This window comes from Scleropages formosus, chromosome 2 (assembly GCF_900964775.1).
Source record: "Scleropages formosus chromosome 2, fSclFor1.1, whole genome shotgun sequence".
NCBI classification, from domain to species: domain Eukaryota; kingdom Metazoa; phylum Chordata; class Actinopteri; order Osteoglossiformes; family Osteoglossidae; genus Scleropages; species Scleropages formosus.
The window spans coordinates 29,552,062-29,571,697 of NC_041807.1; the positions used below are offsets into that span (position 1 = coordinate 29,552,062).

Genomic DNA, 19,636 nt, shown 5'->3' on the forward strand with positions numbered 1-19,636 from the left:
GTAAAAGTAGGTGTATATAGGGAAAGAAAGCAAATCTGAGGTATTTCCATGTGAGGAAAAAAATGGCATTTTCATACAGTATGCATAAGTTACGTTTCTTCCCGAGAGGAAAGTCCTTATTACTCAATGGGGAGGTGAGGTCGGTACGAGGGAAAGTGCTTCAGAACGCAGCACTTACTGTATGTACAGCAAACAAGTTCTCCTTGTCTTTCTTTTTTCTGCCATGTCCTTAGATGCCGCTCAAAGTGTCTTCATCTAGTTAGAGCCATTAAGCAAGTCACACCATTTTTTTGTATCTTCAGAACAAAAAAAAAAAAAAAAAAAAAAAAAAATTGATGGCCCTTAAAGCATACAAATTAAATTAAAAATATTTTTTCATTAAGGAAACAGTTGTAGTTGGTGATTAAGCACAGTCTGTCTTTTTTTTTTTTTTTTATTTTCAGGGCAATTGGGTGCTGTTTAATCTCACTGGCACTGTCTCTCCACTACCCAGGAGTGGGTGGGGCCAAAAGTGCCAAGCCCCTCCCATCCCAGCAGCAAGCGCTCCCCTACATTCAGCCATAGAGCATGCTCCACTAGGTAGATTGATCACAGCTCTTGCTTTCTGTCTCAGCTAGTTCCTTCTTTTTTACAGTAATGGAGAAGCAGTGCAGCTGCCCTCCAGCCGCTCTCCTCTGCAGTATCGATACAGCCCCACGCCGAGGCTGTAGTGCGTTCGCTCTTTCTCGCCGCTAACACCAAACTGCGGGATGAGGGAGGGGCACACCCCACCCCCAGGGGATGGGTGCTGAGGACAGTGAGGAGAAAGAGCACTAGTAGTGGAGCAAACTGCAGGGGGGGGGGTACAGCTGGAGAGGGGGTGGGCCAAGGGGCAGGGCCAGCTCAGTTCTGCTGCAGGATCAGACTCTCCAGCTCGTCCGCAGAGCGCAGGAGGAAGGCAGCCGACTCGCGGTAGCCAGCGATGAGCTGTCTGACCGCCGAGATCTCAGTGGGACTGAGCTGTGACGACGCAGCCACGCTGCCACCGCTACGGCCGTGACTGTTGGAGTTGGATGATGAGGAGTTGGAAGCCAGAGACTTCATGCTGAGGTCAGTTGGCCCTGAAGTAAGAGCACACAGGCACATTTATGAATATTCTGAAACACCATTGTTGTCCTGAACTAACAAATCCATACACGTCTATCAGCCGACTTGTATTGCGAAACCTGGTTCTTATGTAGCACCTGTATCAGTCCGCACCTTTTTGTATAAACTAAAATAATCTTACTTGCATCTATACCGTAATGAGTCAATAACGTATATCCAGCTGCATTTACAGAAAATTTTGTCCACTGTGTAACATGCTACATAATATTGAAATTTTCTGCATATAAGCTTAAATAAAATGTCCTACAATGGTATGGAAATAAATGATTTACACAGTGAGAAAATGTTTTCCCATATATATATATATATATTCCCTCCGCATAGTCCATTTCACGTCATAGACTACGAGTTTTAAAAAACTTCTCTTGAGAAGCAACAAAATGTTCGGCTCCTGTAACATCCTTGCTCAGTGCAGTGAACGTGTTTGTAAATATTCACCTACAAATGGCCTAAAAGCCATGAGCACCCTTCATCTCAGAAGTGTTCGCATCTTGAAGATTCAACTATTCACCATCACTTTGCCTGCCAAATAAAGAAACATGCAATCACCATTGCTTTGCGCAGTGCCGGTTGTCAGGGTTACGGGATGTTGCATACTGGCGCCTAGGCCCCCGTAACCACGGTAACTGTAGTTGAGCCCACCGTTGATGTAGAGCTGGTCCTGGGAATAGGCCGAGGCAGCCAGGGAGTACGCCGAGTGCGCCAGGCTGGCTGGCTCTCGCAAGCCTGGCTTGTCTAGTGCAATCTGTTCATCCTGGGGAGAGGAAGCAGGACGGGGTGAGACCCACGCACCATGATATTCGCTAGCTTTCCCTTCACCTTTCAGCATCCGACCGTGTAGCTGACGAACATGTCGAAACAGCTCTTTGTAATATTTGTCTCTTACCGTTTTAAATCAATGCAGTTTCTGTACTTGTAAACTGTTTTTGACAAAATGTGCTCTACTATTTGGTTAGCTAGCAAGGTGATACTTATGTTCCAGGCAACTTAAAGTGTTAGGGTTAGTACAAAGCAAGTGCTTACAAGGTCACAAAATAAAATACGATGATTACAATGCTGGATGAAATACAGATCATGAAATAAATGTGCGTCGTATACAAATCCGGCAATTTGTGATGTTTTGTAAACATATAATAAATAAGGGCAGTTACACGAAAGCAGAAGCACACACAGAAGTGACTCACGTGGGTCTGGTAGACATCCATACGCATTCTCTTGGCTGCTTTGCGGCTCTCGCTCTCGCAGGCAGCGGCGAGGATGTTCTCGGCCATGGCAGAGGTCAGATGTGGAGGTGTTGGCCGCGTCTAGAAGGTGCCCAGAAAGGGCTCATGGAGTTCAGTATTGGAGCAGCAGGTTCGAGGAACACATCTATATAGCTGTGTGTAAAATTCACTTGGATTCTTTTTATTCTCACAGAGCGCTCTTCTCACGCAGTGACACAGAGCACTTGAACACAGGCATAAGCCAGAGAAACAAATACATCAGACAAAGAAACAAAGAAGACAATTGACTACAGACTAAAACGGTAAGCCATGTAGTTTGCTTCGGATCAAAGCATCTGAAAATCATACTAATTGTGCGTTTTTTCCGACATTTTCAGTATGGAGGTGGTGAGTGAAAATAACCACTGAGAACTATCATGTTCCATACCATACTGCCCAGATGTTATGTTTTCACCCTTGACCAGTATGGTGAACAGGGCAATTTTAATAAATTGGGATTCTTGAATCTCAGCACAACTGTGTCATTGTTGTCATGGTTGTCTTGTTTCTCACCTTCGTCATGGGAAATGGGAACATCTGGCAAAATACAGCTAACTTAAGGGAACAACAGGATGCATGGGCTGATGAGTGGACTATAACAAGCTCCATTATATACATCCCCTTTGCATGCACAGACGCACACATGCACCTTTTTCCTGTTTTTGTGAGGAATTTAAACTGACTCCCACTTTATATGGTAAATCACTCCTGGCTGCACCACGAGACAATTCAAAAACACGAGAAAGCATTTAACAAACCACACTGGGAAAACCGGCTAAACTTTTAAAAAGGTACTTTGTTTTGTAGGGATATTTCTATAAGATGTTTTTTTTAGGGGTTTTTATCATTTTTCAAAATGTCCCTTCAATGAAAAAAAACACGGTGTTGCGAAGGAAGGTTGTACCTCCATGCCGTTCTTCTTCATGCGTCGGCAGGACTTGAGGTAGGTGCGGATGCGCTTGCGGGCACGCTCCTGGAACTCGGGGAACTGGCGGCTGCATGACTCAATAATGGCCTGGATCTTCTCCTTGGGCTGTTTGGATATGGGAACCATGCGGTCCAGGTTCTCATCCACAAAGAGCCTCACAAACATCTGGCCAGGGGTCAAAGCGGCAAAATTGGGAGATGAGGACAGAGAGAGGGAGGAACGAGAGATCAGATGGCAGAGCGTGAATGAGAGCATAAAGAAAACAGTTTGCTTATGTGTTTGCGGATCGTGCTGCAGGCACAAACTGATGAAAGGTGTATTGAACGAGGCAATGACAGCGCTCAAGGCAGGAATACAGAACTGCGCGAAGCATCTTACGTCTCATGACAACTGCAGCTTCTTGCATTTCTCAGTTCAGATATGGATGCGGTACCCGGTCAGACGTCAGGACGATCTGGGTGTTACTTACATTGAAGGCCTTTAACCTTTCAGGGTCCACGCCTTCCGCCTCGTTGATCTTGTCACTGTCATCGTGGTCGTCGTGGTCGTCGTCGTCCTCGTCTGCAGCCTGCACACGGCTCGTGGTCAGATCCTCGGCACAGACTTCTGTCTTTACGGAGTCGTAGCTTCCCGAGCTGTACGGCGGAGACTGTCCATGCAAACAAAAAGGGTCAAATCACAAACAAAGACACAAAATGACGGGAAGGAGTTTTTTTAACCTGTAGTTTCAGATATGCAAAAACAATTCTGAGAAGAAGGAGGGCAAAGAACTAAACCACACAGGAATCTCAGATTCCGTGGCCATTCTGGACTGCATCCATAAAAAAAGTTGCCAGTCCCTGGAGATTTAAATTGTTGGTGGACGTTTAGTGAGTTCATATTGCGCGCACACACCTCGCAGCATTGCGATATATCTTTTTTCACCTTCTCCTTCCGTGACCCCACACTCGCACAAAGCCCAGTCGGCTCATCACCGCACACAATAACCTTTCCATTCTTCTCATTGTCACTCCTTTTTATTTATTTATTTTTTTCCCCCAGGATGTTTCAGATACTCGTTTTTAATTCTTTAAAAGCCTTCTGTTTTTTCAGGCCTTCATCGACACTCAATCGATAAGCATTGTCCCACTGGCTCACGAAGCCATCTCTTATCAGGCACCTTTGTCAACTTGTGGAGGACTTGGGACAAGCACATTTCTTGGGCGGCAGCACTGTTAAAGCCAACCGGAGATCACCTTCAGTAAAATTTTCAGTTACAAACCAACATGACAGGAAGGGGAAAGTATCTCAGATTCAGGCCCCATACGAAGCAAAGATTTCATCAGCTTGCTTTTAGGAGGCTATTTAAGAGGTACAGGTGTCTTTTATCAAAATCCCTTTTAATAAGCCATTACGTCTGAAGTTCCGCAACATCATTCTATCTAAAATAATGTACCTGTTGGGATTCCACCAGCTGGTGCCACCTACTGGCATCAGGTGCATTCTGGGATTGACTGGTGTGTACAATATGAAAAAAAAGCAAACTTGTGACACAGTTCCACGCTACGTTTTTCCTGATGCAAATACTAGGAGCTCATGCAGACCTTCCCTGTCCTCATTTATAGAGAATGTGTAATAGTGCATGAGTATAATGATGCTGATCGACTTTCCCAATTTCTCAGCTCTTGCATTCAGAAAGCAGATGAACTTGGAGCTAAAAAATGTGATCACCGACACTGTCTGTAATTATTGTCTTCAGTGAGAAGCTATTGTTCGGCTCCACAGTCCCGGTCAAATATACAGTTAAAAAGGCAACAGGATATATAGCATGACAGGAGTTAACAACTGTACAGGCATCGCTTGCATATGATTATTCCCTTCTTGACTTAGCATGAGTTCTCCCTACAGTTTTCCAGCACGGCTATTCTTTAGAATATTCTCAAAGCACCGATGCCCGTATATATGTGTGCGCACGTTTTGCTCTCACCTTGTTGCTATAGTCCCTGATGTCACGATCCAGCCGCAGCTCGGAGGGGTGGAGGGGCTTGCTGGGGTACTTCCTGCGCAGGCCGTCTGGGGGATCGGGCTGAAAGGGGCCTAACAGCGGTCCCCCAGGCAACCGCTCGCTCAAGTTGATGGGCTGCTGGTCTTCAGAGGAAGAAGAGGAGGTGGTGCTGAAGTCCAGTGGAGCAACCGCACCGTTGCCATTCAACTCACTGTAAGGCCCTGCATTTCCTCTATCGGGCGCAGGCACACCCCCTGCTGATGGGGTAGTCAGGGTGTGCATTCCATTCCCACTGCCACTCTCTGAGGAAGAATCATCTGAGGAAGAAGAGACAGCAAGAGATAGTCAAATTGATTGGAGAGCCGTGACCATCAATGCCTTGATGAAGTGTGACCTTCAGAACTGCCGGCATCGTCGGCATTTGTTTGAATCCGACTGCGATCGTAACAAATCTAAACAAATATTAGTATCGCTGTTGACTTCAGCACAGTCTTCAGAATATGTGTGATCATTGCATTGTAGCTTGATCATCACTATCTGTATTTTGACAATCACATCACGCATATGCCACACTCCTGCATCACACACAAGAGAAAACACAACCCTCATCTCTTTGCTGGCCTGAGCTCTGAAATAATAACAGGATATCATCAGTCAAAGGAGGTGTCACAGAAAATCACAGCTCTAATTTGAAATGCTCGTCATGTGCAGATATGGTTGCCGGGAGATAACAGTAGAGGGCGCCGTCCACAGTTAAAAGAGTTTCCAAAAAGGAGCAGTGATGCACAGTAGACACTGGGCACATTGTTATTCTGTGAGTTCAGTGAAGTGTTAAAGGCGTGGTGCAGGCAGAAGGCTGTCCTGGTGTGGGGAGCGTGGCTGTACATCAGTGTATTAAATGGATCCATTCTGGAACCGGGCCAGCTGTCAGTAAAAGGCTGCTTATTCGTGAGTGTATAGCTCGTCGATTATCGCAAAGAGTGAGTGAGACGCACAAATGCACACATTTCTCTGGGATGTACTCTCTGGTGCTCTTCGGTTAAGCAAAACAAGCACAATTACCAGCAACGGGTTTACCGCCAGTGGGTCACGGGTTTTAATCCTATGGAGGGCACTGCAGCTGCACCCATGTGCATTGCACTAGATCAGCTATGCTCATGTAAGAATCCACACACAGACTGAAACTGCCTGTCCTAATTGGGGTCGTGGCAAACCAGAGCCTAACCCGGCAACACGGGGCGTGTGGCTGGAGGGGGAGGGGACACACCTAGGACGGGGCGCCAGTCCATCGCAAGGCACCCCATGCAGGACTCGAACCCCAGACCCGCCCGAGAACAGGCCCCAGCCAAACCCACTGTGCCATCGCACCCCCTGTCAGAATCCAGCTTGCTATAAAAACAAGATAAGGTATGTGGGTCACTGCAGGGACATCTGTAAACAAAGCACCAAAGACAAGTATTTAAATACAATTTCATATTGCAACTGTTTTGATGGCCTGAATTTGAGATTCTTTGTCCTTCCTGTCACAACTAGGTAGAGGAGAGAAACTATCTGCACAAACTATTTTGTAGATACTGAAAATGTATGAATATACAGAGTCACAACACTTCCCCAAGCCTTGTTCTCCATCTCCCCCCGGAGCAGACATGCTCTCCTCCACATCCACCAACATGGGGAGGTGGTCTAACTGAATTCCTCTTCCGTGCTCCTTCCCATCTGAAACAGGAACGGTCACACCGACTAACAAGTGTGTTGTCCCGTATTTCGCCACGTGTGCGACACGCCCTGATGGATGGCCGTTTTTATCTTCTGCCTGCCCAGCCAATCTCACAGCTGCTCCGAGGTCCCTGGGAGAGGGCTCTTCTCCACCTCTGTGTATCCGCACCAAGGACAGCATCAAGGCCATCCCCAAAGCGCGAGGGGGGGAGAGGGAGGACAGTGAGGGAGCAGCTCGGTGCTCAGAGGAGGAAAGCTGATGAGAAAGCAAACTGACCGTGTTTACCTTTGGCCCAGAATGAAATGAGGTAAGCATTTCACCGGCAGCTCTGTTAACACCTGAAACTTAGCAGTACTAGATAAGTATGAGTATTTACATTATCGATGCTTTTTATTACATTTATTTTTCGTATTTGCGGCCTTGCTTCGGCTTCGCTGCCCTTTTCCGCGGTCATGCCAATTTAATTATGGAGGGACAGTAATCCGGATGCGCTGCCGAAGAGGAAGGAGAGACTCTGAAACATTCATCACGGGGTACAGCCCAGAAGCCTTATAATGCAGGCGGGAGGAGGACGCTCGCCGCTCTCTTATTTACTGAGGGGGGAAACAGAGAGCGGAGGGTGAGATAAGGAGAAGGATAGTGATGAGAGAGAGAGAGAGAGAGAGAGAGAGAGAGAGAGAGAGAGAGAGAAAGCCAGGGAGCAGGTCAGCCCACGTGAGATGGAGGGGGAGAGGCCAGGAGCAGATCATTGCAAGAGATACAGAGAATGAGGAAGGAGGTCAGAGTGTGGGGGAAGAGAGGCAGAGAGCAGGTCATGGGGGGGGAGGGTGAGAGAGGGAGAAAGAGAGAGCGAGAGAGAGAGAGAGAGAGAGGCCAATGAACAGTCATCGGTGGCAGCAGCAGTGGTGGGCAGCCGTGTATTTATTAGAGTATAAAAAGTATTCATGCGTGCAGGGTAAGGCCTGCTTAACTCCGCGCAGATCTACGCAAATCTCCCCTCAGGAAGACCACACAGCTCTGCTGGGGATCAGTCATCCTCCCCTCCGATTTTTAAAGGAGCCCAGCCCTCCCCCTCCCAGAAACCGCAGCCCATGTCCTGCCGCCCTGCGGACGAGCAAAGAAAGAAGCACGGGGCGTGCGAAAACCGGGAGTTCGCACCGAACGCCGCGAACTCCGTCATCCCTTTAACAAGGGAATCGAGCTAAATCCCAAAGGTGAACGTACTGAGAGATGAAAAGCCTTTTTATGACATGTCAAAACCGCACTGCACATTACAAACAGTATATCTTCCATGTCAGGCATTTATGGATGAAGGTGAAAGAATGCGGCGTGTTCGCAGGCGCTCCTGTCATCCGTATTCCTTTTTGAAGAAGCAGCAAAGGAAAAGGCAGAACGGGTGGGAGAACCGCGCTATGGTCTCGGTCCTCGTCTTCAGCTGAACGTAAGGGAGTCAGGAAAGCCCGGCAGCTTCATGTCCTCTCATCCAGGGTCCACTCTGGGACCCTTTGAACCTGCTGAAGCTCTCCAGGTTCTGTGACACAGATGTCTGAGGCCAAGAGTGTGGCTGTGTCCCCCTCATACAACCTGAGTCCAGCAACGGGAACATATGCTCAAAGCCAGAAAGAAACATGACACCGACTTTAATGAAGAGACGTTTTAATCTGAGAGAACATTTTTCAGGATTTACTACATTTGTGGGAACTGCTCCCTTGAAATTGCCTCCTAGCAAAATATATGCTCTCTCTCTTACACACACTAGGCATCAGGGAACTCAATAAATAGCCTAAGGCATCTTGCTAAAAGGCTACAGGCTCAACAATCATGACTTGGAAAGTCACCTCAACAACTTCAAGACACAGCACCTTGACTTCATTAAGATGTCAGTACAGATAATCATCCTTTTAGTTAAACTCACTTTATTCGATTGAAATGCAGCCCTTCAAGAGCACACAAACTCAACACCAAGTACTTTGCTTAAAACAACTGCAAACGACACTCTGCCAGCCTTGTTCAAGGGCTCACACACAAAAACCTTGGCCATTCATGGCCTTTGTCTATACAGGACATCGTGATGTGTGCAACACACCTGGTTGATCTTTGTTGAAAATGAAGAAACTGTGACATCTTCTTGTCAGGACTCTGATTTAGGTCTGATTTCCCCCGAGTGTATTTGTACGAACATATCAGCAGCAACTAAATTCTTCAAAATCCCTCTTCTCAGTCATGTGCCTTTCACCCTTTCCTACAATGTATCAGCGCAAAAATAAGCGGGTCATTTGTAAAAATTTCCTGCTACTGCAGCCTGTCGTGCTGCATTACATTTTAGGCAGTATCACATTCATTGTTCTCAAGTTTTTGTCTCATTCTCTGCTCCTCTGCCTGACCATGGCACCCTCTCCAAACGCACAGGTGGGCTAGTATTACCTGCCCACAGCTGATTGATGGTTTAAGTATTTTATTGTTTGGAACCTGAAGAAAAGATAAAACACTAAATGCACAATATTTACAGCAGTCTGCACTGCCCGTGCTGCTGTATAAAACCACCGTGTTACCGTACATTTTGCGTGTACTTTCCGTACATGGGAGCCCCACACGGAGAGAGACGGAAGTCCCTGAGGCATGACGCCCTTGGATGCTTGGTAACTCGCAGCATCTTTTTTTCAGGGTGCCTGTTAACTTCCCATTATCATACAGAATGCCCACGTCGCTGTCATTACCAAATTCCAAACAGAAAGCCGCGTAATTGGTTGATTTTTAATTCATGACTGACCTTGAATTAACCAGCTCCTCCCCTGGGACCAGTCAGACTTTCTCAGTCATTTACAGGTCCAGCTGCTTCCCCCTCTCCGATGGGGGCTTTGCTGATTCACTGTAGATCCAACTCCTTCATCTCCCTCACCCCCCCCCGCCAAAGTGCCCATAAACACCCTCATTTATGCCCGAAACACACCTTGGAACCCCTCCCTTCTTTGCTCTTGCTTCTCACGTCTGCCTCCTAAAACTGCTGTCAAGATCTCCCCACGGCTCTTTGTGAGCCCGGCTCCTGTGGAACTTGTGTGTCACTTTGATGCATGGGAGTGTTTATCAGGCTGGAAAAGCTGGAGGGGGGGGGGGGGGGGGGGGGCTGGAGTAGTGCTGGGCCAGGGGCATTTGTCGCTTTGCTGAAAGACAGGCTTACTGTACACACACCCACATCATACCACAAACAAAAATGCTGAAGCAGAAGGTTAAGGCTCTATGTGTGTGTATGGTGGCACTGTGTTGTTCTCAGGGAGGGAGCTGCTAAGGAGCTCACTGCAAACACAGGGCACGGAGAAGGACTCGTCCTTCCCAACTCCACGCCGCCCCGCTACGTTCGGTTCTCAGCGCCATGCCGCGGAGAACTATTTAATTCTCGCTGCTGTGCCGGGGAAAGATTCTCATTAATGACTCAGTCTGAGTGCGTTAGACATCCCCAAACTGTGCTCTACCACAGCAGAGATGATACCAGGAGCACAAAGTGTTAGGCATAAACTCTTCTTATTTCATTACAGTGTGTGTTGAATGAGATCTCTTAAATCTATCAGCTCCTTGTCAATAAAATCATGACATATTCATAGCAACTTAGTAATGTTGTATGTACACTTACATCCTTATAATGATTTACCCATCTGTACAGCTGTATATTCGTCGTGTATCAGTTAAAGGCAAGTACTCTGATCAGCATTATTAGAGCAATGAGTGGGGATTTGAACCCATACCCTTTCACTTGTAAGCAACAGCTCTAACCAAGATACGTGCTGTGCCAGTTCAATTCAGTTGCACCTACCCAGTTCCGAATGCATTTAAGCAATAATAATAAAAATCAGAAATAGTGTTTATAACGGCAGCATATTACAAATTGGCCCATGTGTACCCTGCGGTTAAACCTAATTCAATCTGTCTGCAGTAACAAATACATATTTAAATCTCTATAATTTAATCTGTAATTTAATCTGCCATTCTATATTTTACAGGACGGCATAAATCAATGTCACCATTGTTACTGTGTCGTGTTCATTGATCTAAATAAAGTGAACAGATTATCCTTTGCAATAATTAAGGAAATTGTTTCTATAATGTAACAGCATGCCAATAAATTAAACCATACATGTAAGCAAACCAGCCTTAACGTTATTGCAGCACTGGCTCCAACCTGGTTTGAGAAGCCAGTCCTTGTTCAACCGGGTCGCTCTGACACTATCAGAGGAACCAAGGCATGAATCTTGCGATGTAAAAAATACAGCCTTGGGAACAAACGGCCGGCCTGTGAGTTTTTTGGTGGTTGGTAGGTGCACTTGTGCGCGAGATTTACGAGCACTCTAAACACGCTGTGTTCATTGTCCTCTGAGGAGCTAAACCATTCCCTGCTAAAACAAATACGATAAGCATCTTCATGTGGCCCTGCTCTCGGCTCCTATGATAGGAGGGCCCTAATGGCTGTTTTCAGACACTTTATGCAGTCTCAAATTCGGCTGCCCTCCTCTTCCTTCTCCGTCTTTAAGTCTCTCTCTCTCGCTCACCCTCCTGCTCTCAATCTGATGCAAAGCTCCTCTCGCCACAGCCCTCCGAAGCCTAATGGAGACCGTGGAAGTCCCTCAACTACTATTAGTGTGTGTGCGGCAGGCTTTCAGCTTTGACGGGTCCCCAGGAGGAAGCAACACCCCGTTGGTAATCCCATTAGCGTGCCAACTCTGCTTCAGCCAACTACCACTGAGAAGACGACAGATCGAGACACTAACTGACCAGCCTCTTCCAGCTTAGTTTTTCTCAACACTGTGGTCAAGCTGACAATTCACATACCTGTGCTGACATACCTAGACACAGCTCTGCAAGCAACCTTCAGGCATCAGATCAATACTGACTTACTAAAACAAAAGCAATACTCACCAGGTAGTGATTTTGCTGCTACTGTCACTTTCTTTACTCAATGCACTTCCGGTATACACAACTGTAGAGTCGTACGTATTGTAGTAAAGGTACTTGTGAGTTCATCCACTGAATATGATCCTGTTTGGACTCTATTCGGTGAGAACCTGGGCAGTAAGCAGTGTTGGGCACAGGATGGTGGTATAACCCTGTCCTTCTACATTTGCAGCCTCAATGCATCCTGACAACTTGAAGGACCCCCAACCCACAGCAGCGCTGACCTGAGCAGAAGCAGTAACAGATGCTAATTCCTTCACTTCCACTTCCCCAGCCTCCCTCGAGGGCGGTGAGGGTGGGGGGCTGTGCAGGCTCCCCTCCGTGGGATTACAATGGATTATCCTGGTAAGAAGCGGCACGAGCTGCTCCCGATGCCTGCGTGAGGGCTGGCATCCCCATAGCAACAAGCCACTGGCTACCGGCCCCCTTCCAGGAAATCCGCGCCCCCCTCCTGAGGAGCCAATGGCATGCGAGCACAGCCAGGGTAAGAGGTGAGGGATGATGCTGAGACGAAGGGGTGTGGCAGGGAAACGAGATGAGAAAGAGTGTGACTGAGTGTGAAGAAGGCTGCTGTAGCAAACAAGGAGACCAAGACCTCTTTTTGTGCATGCGTGTTCTAGTGTTATTCTCACTGACAAGGCCTGTCCTTATAGCCCCCAGCAGAGATAACCCTGTTTTTCATAGTGAATTCCATTCCCTCCCTCTCTCTCTCCCCTCCTGTCTCTCTCTCTCACACACACACACACACACACACACACACACACACACACAAATATTAAATGGTACACCTGACCAGAAAACACTGACGCCCCCAAACTATTCCAACTTGCATGCACTTTAAAAAAAAGTCAATATGCCACCTTATCTGATAGTCCATTTAAGAAAAGAACGTCAGTAAATTTGCAGTCAGGAAGAAGAAATGAGAGGGTTCAAAGCAAGGAGGATAATTAGAGAGGTGCTTCTTCAAGCAATATTTTTAATAAAGGAAAAAGTCAATTATTCGCAGCCCTCTTGTGCACTTTTCCGTGAAGAAGCAAACAGCCTTTGAAAGAAGGACTGTGCAGAGGACACGACTCTCCTCATTTACTGTAATTGGCCTCCTGCAATGGTCTCTCCTGGGCCCCAGCTTCAGCAAGGTTTACAGCGCCCACGGGGTCGTTCATCTCTGGACCTAGCATCAGGACAACCCCTTCCCCTATGGGCTGGGGGTCTAGGCCCTCTTACATGATAGCAGCTGGGATTAAATTCACCTGTAGCATGGAAAAAAGCTTCCTGAAGGTACCGAATTCTGCAGGAACTCTTGTCTCCTAAAATACAAAGAACAGAGGCTGGGAGAAGCATGGAAAGCGTGACAATTGTTTGAAGCGGCACGCAGCATACGGCATCGCCTCCTTGTGCTGGTCAGACTGTGGGGGAATAGGGGCGTGGAGGAGGTGAGTATGGAGTACAGGGTACAAACCCAGTATGAGTCACATGTCTGCAGCTATGTCTCTTTCTCTTAACGTAATGCATAAATTGCACTTCTGCTGAGATGTACGTCGCTTTGGACAAAAGCGTCTGCTAAATGAATAAATGAATGTCAATGTAAATGTTGTGCTGTACCATCCATACTTCCCACAGCATCCCAAACAGCACGCAACACCCTGCCAGGTTAATCTCGAAGGGCAACACGGAGCAGAAAAGAGGAGGATGCCAGCACATGACATCACATGACGTTACACATGTGAGCATGCAAAAAGGCTCAAGTGCAAAATCTGGGCAGTCGTTCAATTCAAGCGCGGCGAGAATTAAATACGACAGTAAACACGGGACACCTCACAGCTGGCCCAGCGAGGACGCTGCGCTGCGTTCTAGTAGCCTTTAATCCAGATCCCGTTTAATCATTTATTAGCATGTGTATGTTTTCTTAAGGCCTTCTTGTTGCTAATTTGTCTTAGGAGAACAGCTAAACTGCCCTGTGGTGTAGATGGGGCCAGTGGTGGTGCTGATGAATGCAGCGGGAGTGTCAGCCTGTACGCAGAGGAGCGGGGGGATGGGGGGGGGGGGACAGGAGAGGATGGGACAGGGGGCTTTCTAATTCCCCCCAGCTGAATACTTTATTGTCTTCCTAAAAAAGAGGGGGTGGGGGGTGGGGACAAAAAGGCTATTTAGTGGTCTGGTTAGAGGATGGAGGAGAGGAGAGAGGAAGATGAGTGGCGAGAGACTGGGGCATGGCGGATCACAAGCTCGCCAGACACATGCCTCTCGGCCTGAGAGCGCTTATTCAGCTGCGCACAGAGGGCCCGTGTGTGGTGCCTGCACCCACACGGCACACTCACATGGCCGCATTAACATAACATACACAAAGGCAGTGTACCTCAACAGTGACGACACTGGCCTGGCTCCTCCAACAGAGACCGCTCTGAGAACGGCTTCTCCCATTATTACTTAGGATTATTCTTACCGTCATTGTTGGTTTTAATACTTTGTCTATTAGATGGCACTTCTCCAAGGTCACTATACATAATACGGCAATTAGCTGCTTGCAGCCTTTGGACTCCATATCCACGTTCTTAACCACTATGCTAACCGATGACCATCAGTTTCCGTTAACTTTTCAACCTTATCTTTACTCTCACGTAAGGATCAATATAACTACGAATTTACCTTTGACAGTACGAAGTTCACCCAAGCACATATTTATGCAGAAATTCATAAGCAGCGCATACGCAGTTTAAATATAAATGCCCTTGCCGCTTTTGATGTGTTTAATCGTTGCATCTTAAATGTCATCTTTTACTCCTTTACAGACTATAGTAAGGCTCTAAAGATGGAGAAGCAAAGAGTACCATGGTGTACCAAGGACAATGGAGAGGGTTACTCTCTTCCTCTGTGGTGGCCAGTGAGAGTTTGCTCCCAATGATCCTTTGCATCATTGCAACTTACTTTGGTACAATGAGGAAAGGAACAGAAAGTCACAGCTAAAGAAGTCCAGTAGTCCACTCTCTTTAAATCCATATGAATAAATATTCCATCAGACACGGGTAAAAGAAAGAAGTGCGCTCTAGCATGAACTGCAAGCCACCAGATGTAATCACATGTCTCATCATTTGTCCTCTTCGCTGTGATTTTTCCAGACCATCAATAATTTTTCACATTTATGAAGAGATTCTGTGAACTGGAATTCCTTGTACTTTGTGTGTAGCACTGCATAAGGGATCATACATCCCTTGCATCCCGTTTCAAGGATCATTGAAAACGCTCTTTTCCCCAGTGCGCAAGCTTAAACATGACAGGTTTTGTTTCAATGGATAATAAGTGTTATTACTCTACTTTGTGGCATGTTGCATGCGACCAGCAGGCACAATAAGGAAGAGACTCCAACAAAGCAATCCACCCTCTGAACCGATTTGGACGGGGAGAGGGAGGGGATGCAGAGAGAAGGGATGCAGAGAGAGGGTGAGAAGGAGCAGAAGAGGACAGGGAGGAGGGATGGGGGGAAGGGCCTCGAAATGCATGTGCCTTGTTAAAGGGACCATCTTGCTCCAATAGTGGGAAGGAAGGAAGGGGAAGCAGTGCACAAAGGGGAAGGGAGCAACTCAAAATGAGAGATGGAGGAGAAGGAGATGAGAGGTGAGCGCAAGGAAGCAAGGTTAATTTAATCTAAGGTTAATTCTCTGCGTTTTCTCTCGCACTTGATATATATTCATGGCTTTCAAATATATGTACACGCATAGAGTGTATATGTGCGTTATTACGATTTAGGCGCGACAGTGCTGCAAAGAACCCATAAAGGGGCAAACAGTGAACCTTGACAAGCTGAGTGTGAGACAGGAAATTAATCCTAACAGCCCCTCCATTACAGGGCTGAGAGTGTGGCTTGGGCCACTTGCAGTCTGTGAACTCATCTGGCTAATAAAACAGTCCAGAATGATGGTGACACACCATCTACACACACACACACACACACACACATCATCTGAAACCACTTGTTCCATGCAGAGTCGCAGCCTAACCTGGCAGCACAGAGTGTAAGGCTGGAAGGGACACACCCAGGACGGGATGCCAGTCCGTCGCAAGGCACCCCAAGCGGGACTCGAACCCCTGACCCACCGGAGAGCAGGACCTGGTCAAACCCACTGCACCGCCGCACCACCACACCCCCCACACCATCTACATCCAAACTTAAAATGTGGGCCATCTGCTGAGACTTATGAAGAAGAATAAATAATACTCCAAGTTCTATGTAGTCTGAAGGGATAATCACATGCCTCAGTCGGAAAACAGAGCCCCCTCTCCTCCCCTGGAGAACGTGGAAAAGGACAGATTATTAAAAAGAGAGCCCTGAAAGAAGGTTCTAAGACTGCCACTGTGAGGAGGATACCCGATTATGAAAACGGAGCCTATGTCACTACTCATCACTTTCATCCACAGGCGTGGCGTTCTTATTATACACTTTAAGGCTGATGTATAATTCACCAATGCAAGCAGGAGAGAGATGATAGGAGGGCCAGCATGCAAATTCAGTCTTACACAGAACCAGAACCAGAGGAGAGAAGGAAGAAGAGGTTGAGAAAATACAAAGACACCTCGGGACTCTTACAGCATGACTCAGCGCAGCTCTATAAATGCTCACTATAAGGGAATGCTGTTCAAACATGGATAAATCCATAGTACTGGGTTTGTGGAGCTGAAGTAGGGACCTGGCATGTTTAGTCACACAAACATTATACCCATCCTCCCTCCCCTGGTTCTGTTCTGGGGTACTCTGGCCCCACTACTCTGGCACAGAGGACATAAGTGACACATGGAACCTCAAAGGACCACGAACAGCTGACAAACTGTAGGCTTTTGGAACAGAAACTCATTACATTTATTCATTTAACTGGTGCTTTTCTGCAAAGCAACTTACAATATTAAGATTGCAATTGTTTAACCATTTATACAGCTGAGTAATTTTTACTGGAACAATTTAGGATAAGTACTCTGCTCAAGGGTACTACAGCAGAGCGGGAATCAAACCTGCAACCCGGGTCCAAAGCCAGCAGCTGCGACCACTATCCTACCAGCCATCCTGCTTATACTGTTTACATTAAGCTGTACTTGGGTACCATCATAAGCACGTTTTATCGCATGAACAACTCCAAAGAAGCTTGGTACAGCTCTAATCAATCAACTCCCTAACCATATATTCGTGATGCATCTTTACAAATAGTGGCTTTTCATCTTCAGGATTTAAATGGATATAAACAATTGCAAGTTTGTCCAGAGGTACCTCTTTAGAGTCAATGGTTTCACCCCATCATTGCTGCGACAATACCCATTAACTGTTTTGTCATAATTGGGCTGTAATTACCTTGGGTCTCCATGATGGTTCCATAAACTGTTTTACACACTCTTGCTGTGCCACCCTGAATAATCCCTTCTGGATTTTGTTACATGAATTCAACATCTACTTATCTGGAAACATGACGAAATAATAAATGCTCATACTTTCTGTTCCGTTTTCTGCCTTCCACTCTAGAGCACACTGCACTCATACACGCGAGTGACGAACCCATCCAGAGACAGGATCCTCAGAATTAGCCTCACACAGTCTTCTGGTCCAGTCTCCAGTTTCCACATCCACAGCTGTCCATACGTCTGTATACTGACACCAGCAATTCAGTCTCTTGACTGTGGTGGCCGAACTCAAACCTCTATCATCTATCTGTAACAGATTTCATTTGTACTTCCTGAAAAGAAACCTTGATTCTTCATACAAATTTTATTTTCCAAGAAACTTTGCTAGACCAGTTTTTACTGGAATTAATTTTAATTTTTCTGCATTCAAAAATTTTTGTTTTTTTGAAGACACACACACACACACATTTTCAGAACCGCTTGTCCCATACGGGGTCACGGGGAACCGGAGCCTACCCGGTAACACAGGGCGTAAGGCCAGAAGGGGAGGGGGACATACCCAGGACGGGACGCCAGCCCGTCGCAAGGCACCCCAAGCGGGACTCGAACCCCAAACCCACCAGAGAGCAGGACCGTGGTCCAACCCACTGCGCCACCGCACCCCCCTTTTTTGAAGACATATTTCTGTTTTTTTTTAAATTTCCTCAGGGAGAAAAAAACCTCACTTGATTGGAAAATAATAAACAGCTTATTACTCAATAAATTGTGATTGATAATGCCATGTAACGCTGCACCTGAATGTTCGGCTTTAATTGTTTTGCAGGAACTTTTCAAGATATGCGGTTGAAAGAAAGGAAAGATCTGTTTTCTGTACTGCCAGACAGTTGTTATTCAGTGTAGATATGCAGATCCCAGCTGATGAGAGTGACCTCCTATTACAAGGAGTCAGGTCACACTGGTGCCAAACCCCTCAAGCCACAGATGGACAGGTGTTGCTGAAGCACATGACTGGCCATGAAACATTAATATGTCTAATCTGTCCTTCAAGGCCCTTTTAACCCAGCCAAGGAACTCTGACTGATCCTCCAAGTACACAACACCCAAACCTCTAAGTCCCTGCTGTTCTCTGCTGAGGAGCTAGGGGGAATCTGGCCTTATGGGTTATAGAGAGGATAGGGTCACGCACCTCGCTGCAAACCCTTTCCACAAAATTACTGGCAGACACACTTCACAACCAGGGCAACACTTGGAAGGAGATAAAAACACCGAATTCCTTTAATTTGCCAAGGGGCAGATTCAGGATTTAAATCAATCCAGCTCCAAACATGAAATACAGACGCATCTGATATGACAAGTTCTTGTACTAAAAATGTCATCATCACTTTTCCCTGACAAATAAGTGCTACTGACTAAGCTTGATTCCCACAGTTAAACTGTCAACTCCCAGGGAGGTCCTTCGCTTGGCTCAAGGATGCGCTATAAAAACAGCGCTGGGGTAACCTGTCAGTCTTCACTAACCTGACTGTGCAATTTACTGTCCCTGGAGGACTTGCTTTTCCAGTGTCAGCTCCCCTAGGTCTTGCTGGAAGATTTGGATGTCATGCCTCGCCATTCTGCGACCATGTCTAGTCACGCTGCACCAGTCCGTACTTCGAAAACGTCTCGAGAGTCCAGTTCTGTTTTTCCAACGAAGGAAAAGTTTGGATATTGCTGTGAAGCCTGATGTTGGGTTTCCACATTTAGGGATGATGCCAAGGAGTTGAAAGATACCTATAATACGTTAGTCACTGTTTTTCCAGTATGTGTTCCATCAGGTGACGGTTTGATAACGTGCTCAAGTTCCAACATGTCTGTCACCCTAGACACCTGATCACAGGCAAACACGTTTCACCCTCTTTGCCGTGACCACAGAGACCGAGTCACGTTTTCAGTTTCGCTAAAATTGCAATCCTCGTTCATACCCGTGGAAACCACACTTCTGAACTCTTGCCATGTTAAGCAGCAAAATGAGCTTTAGGCTTTCAAGCAACCTGGAGGTCTGCATTCAGCGCTCAGCTAAACAAGCATAGATAGTCATCCCCTGAGAGATTCCCATTCCAGTTACGAGAATTCGACCTTACAAGGAGTTCCATCTTATACCAGTCCTTCGACTTATGAGGCATTTCTTATCATTTATGAGGACCAAATCTGGATTTTGTGCACTTGTGACAGGTGAGTGGTGGGAGACATTTAAACTTAGATTTTATTATTTAGCAGTTGCTTTTCTCTAAAGC

General features: G+C 46.6%; 1 protein-coding gene across 2 annotated transcripts in view; it reads right to left on the minus strand.

The window, feature by feature from the left end:
- Positions 1-325: 325 nt before the first annotated feature.
- Positions 326-19,636, minus strand: part of nol4lb (nucleolar protein 4-like b) — a 69,426-nt gene continuing 50,115 nt past the window's right edge. For both annotated transcript variants that reach the window (XM_018756542.2, XM_029249939.1), the window contains 6 exons: positions 5,303-5,637; positions 3,806-3,985; positions 3,313-3,501; positions 2,331-2,450; positions 1,696-1,900; positions 326-1,100 (listed from right to left, as the gene is read on the minus strand). In XM_018756542.2, coding sequence (XP_018612058.1) covers positions 883-1,100; positions 1,696-1,900; positions 2,331-2,450; positions 3,313-3,501; positions 3,806-3,985; positions 5,303-5,637 — 1,247 coding nt within the window. In that variant the 3' untranslated portion in view covers positions 326-882. The remainder of the gene's footprint in view (positions 1,101-1,695; positions 1,901-2,330; positions 2,451-3,312; positions 3,502-3,805; positions 3,986-5,302; positions 5,638-19,636) is intronic.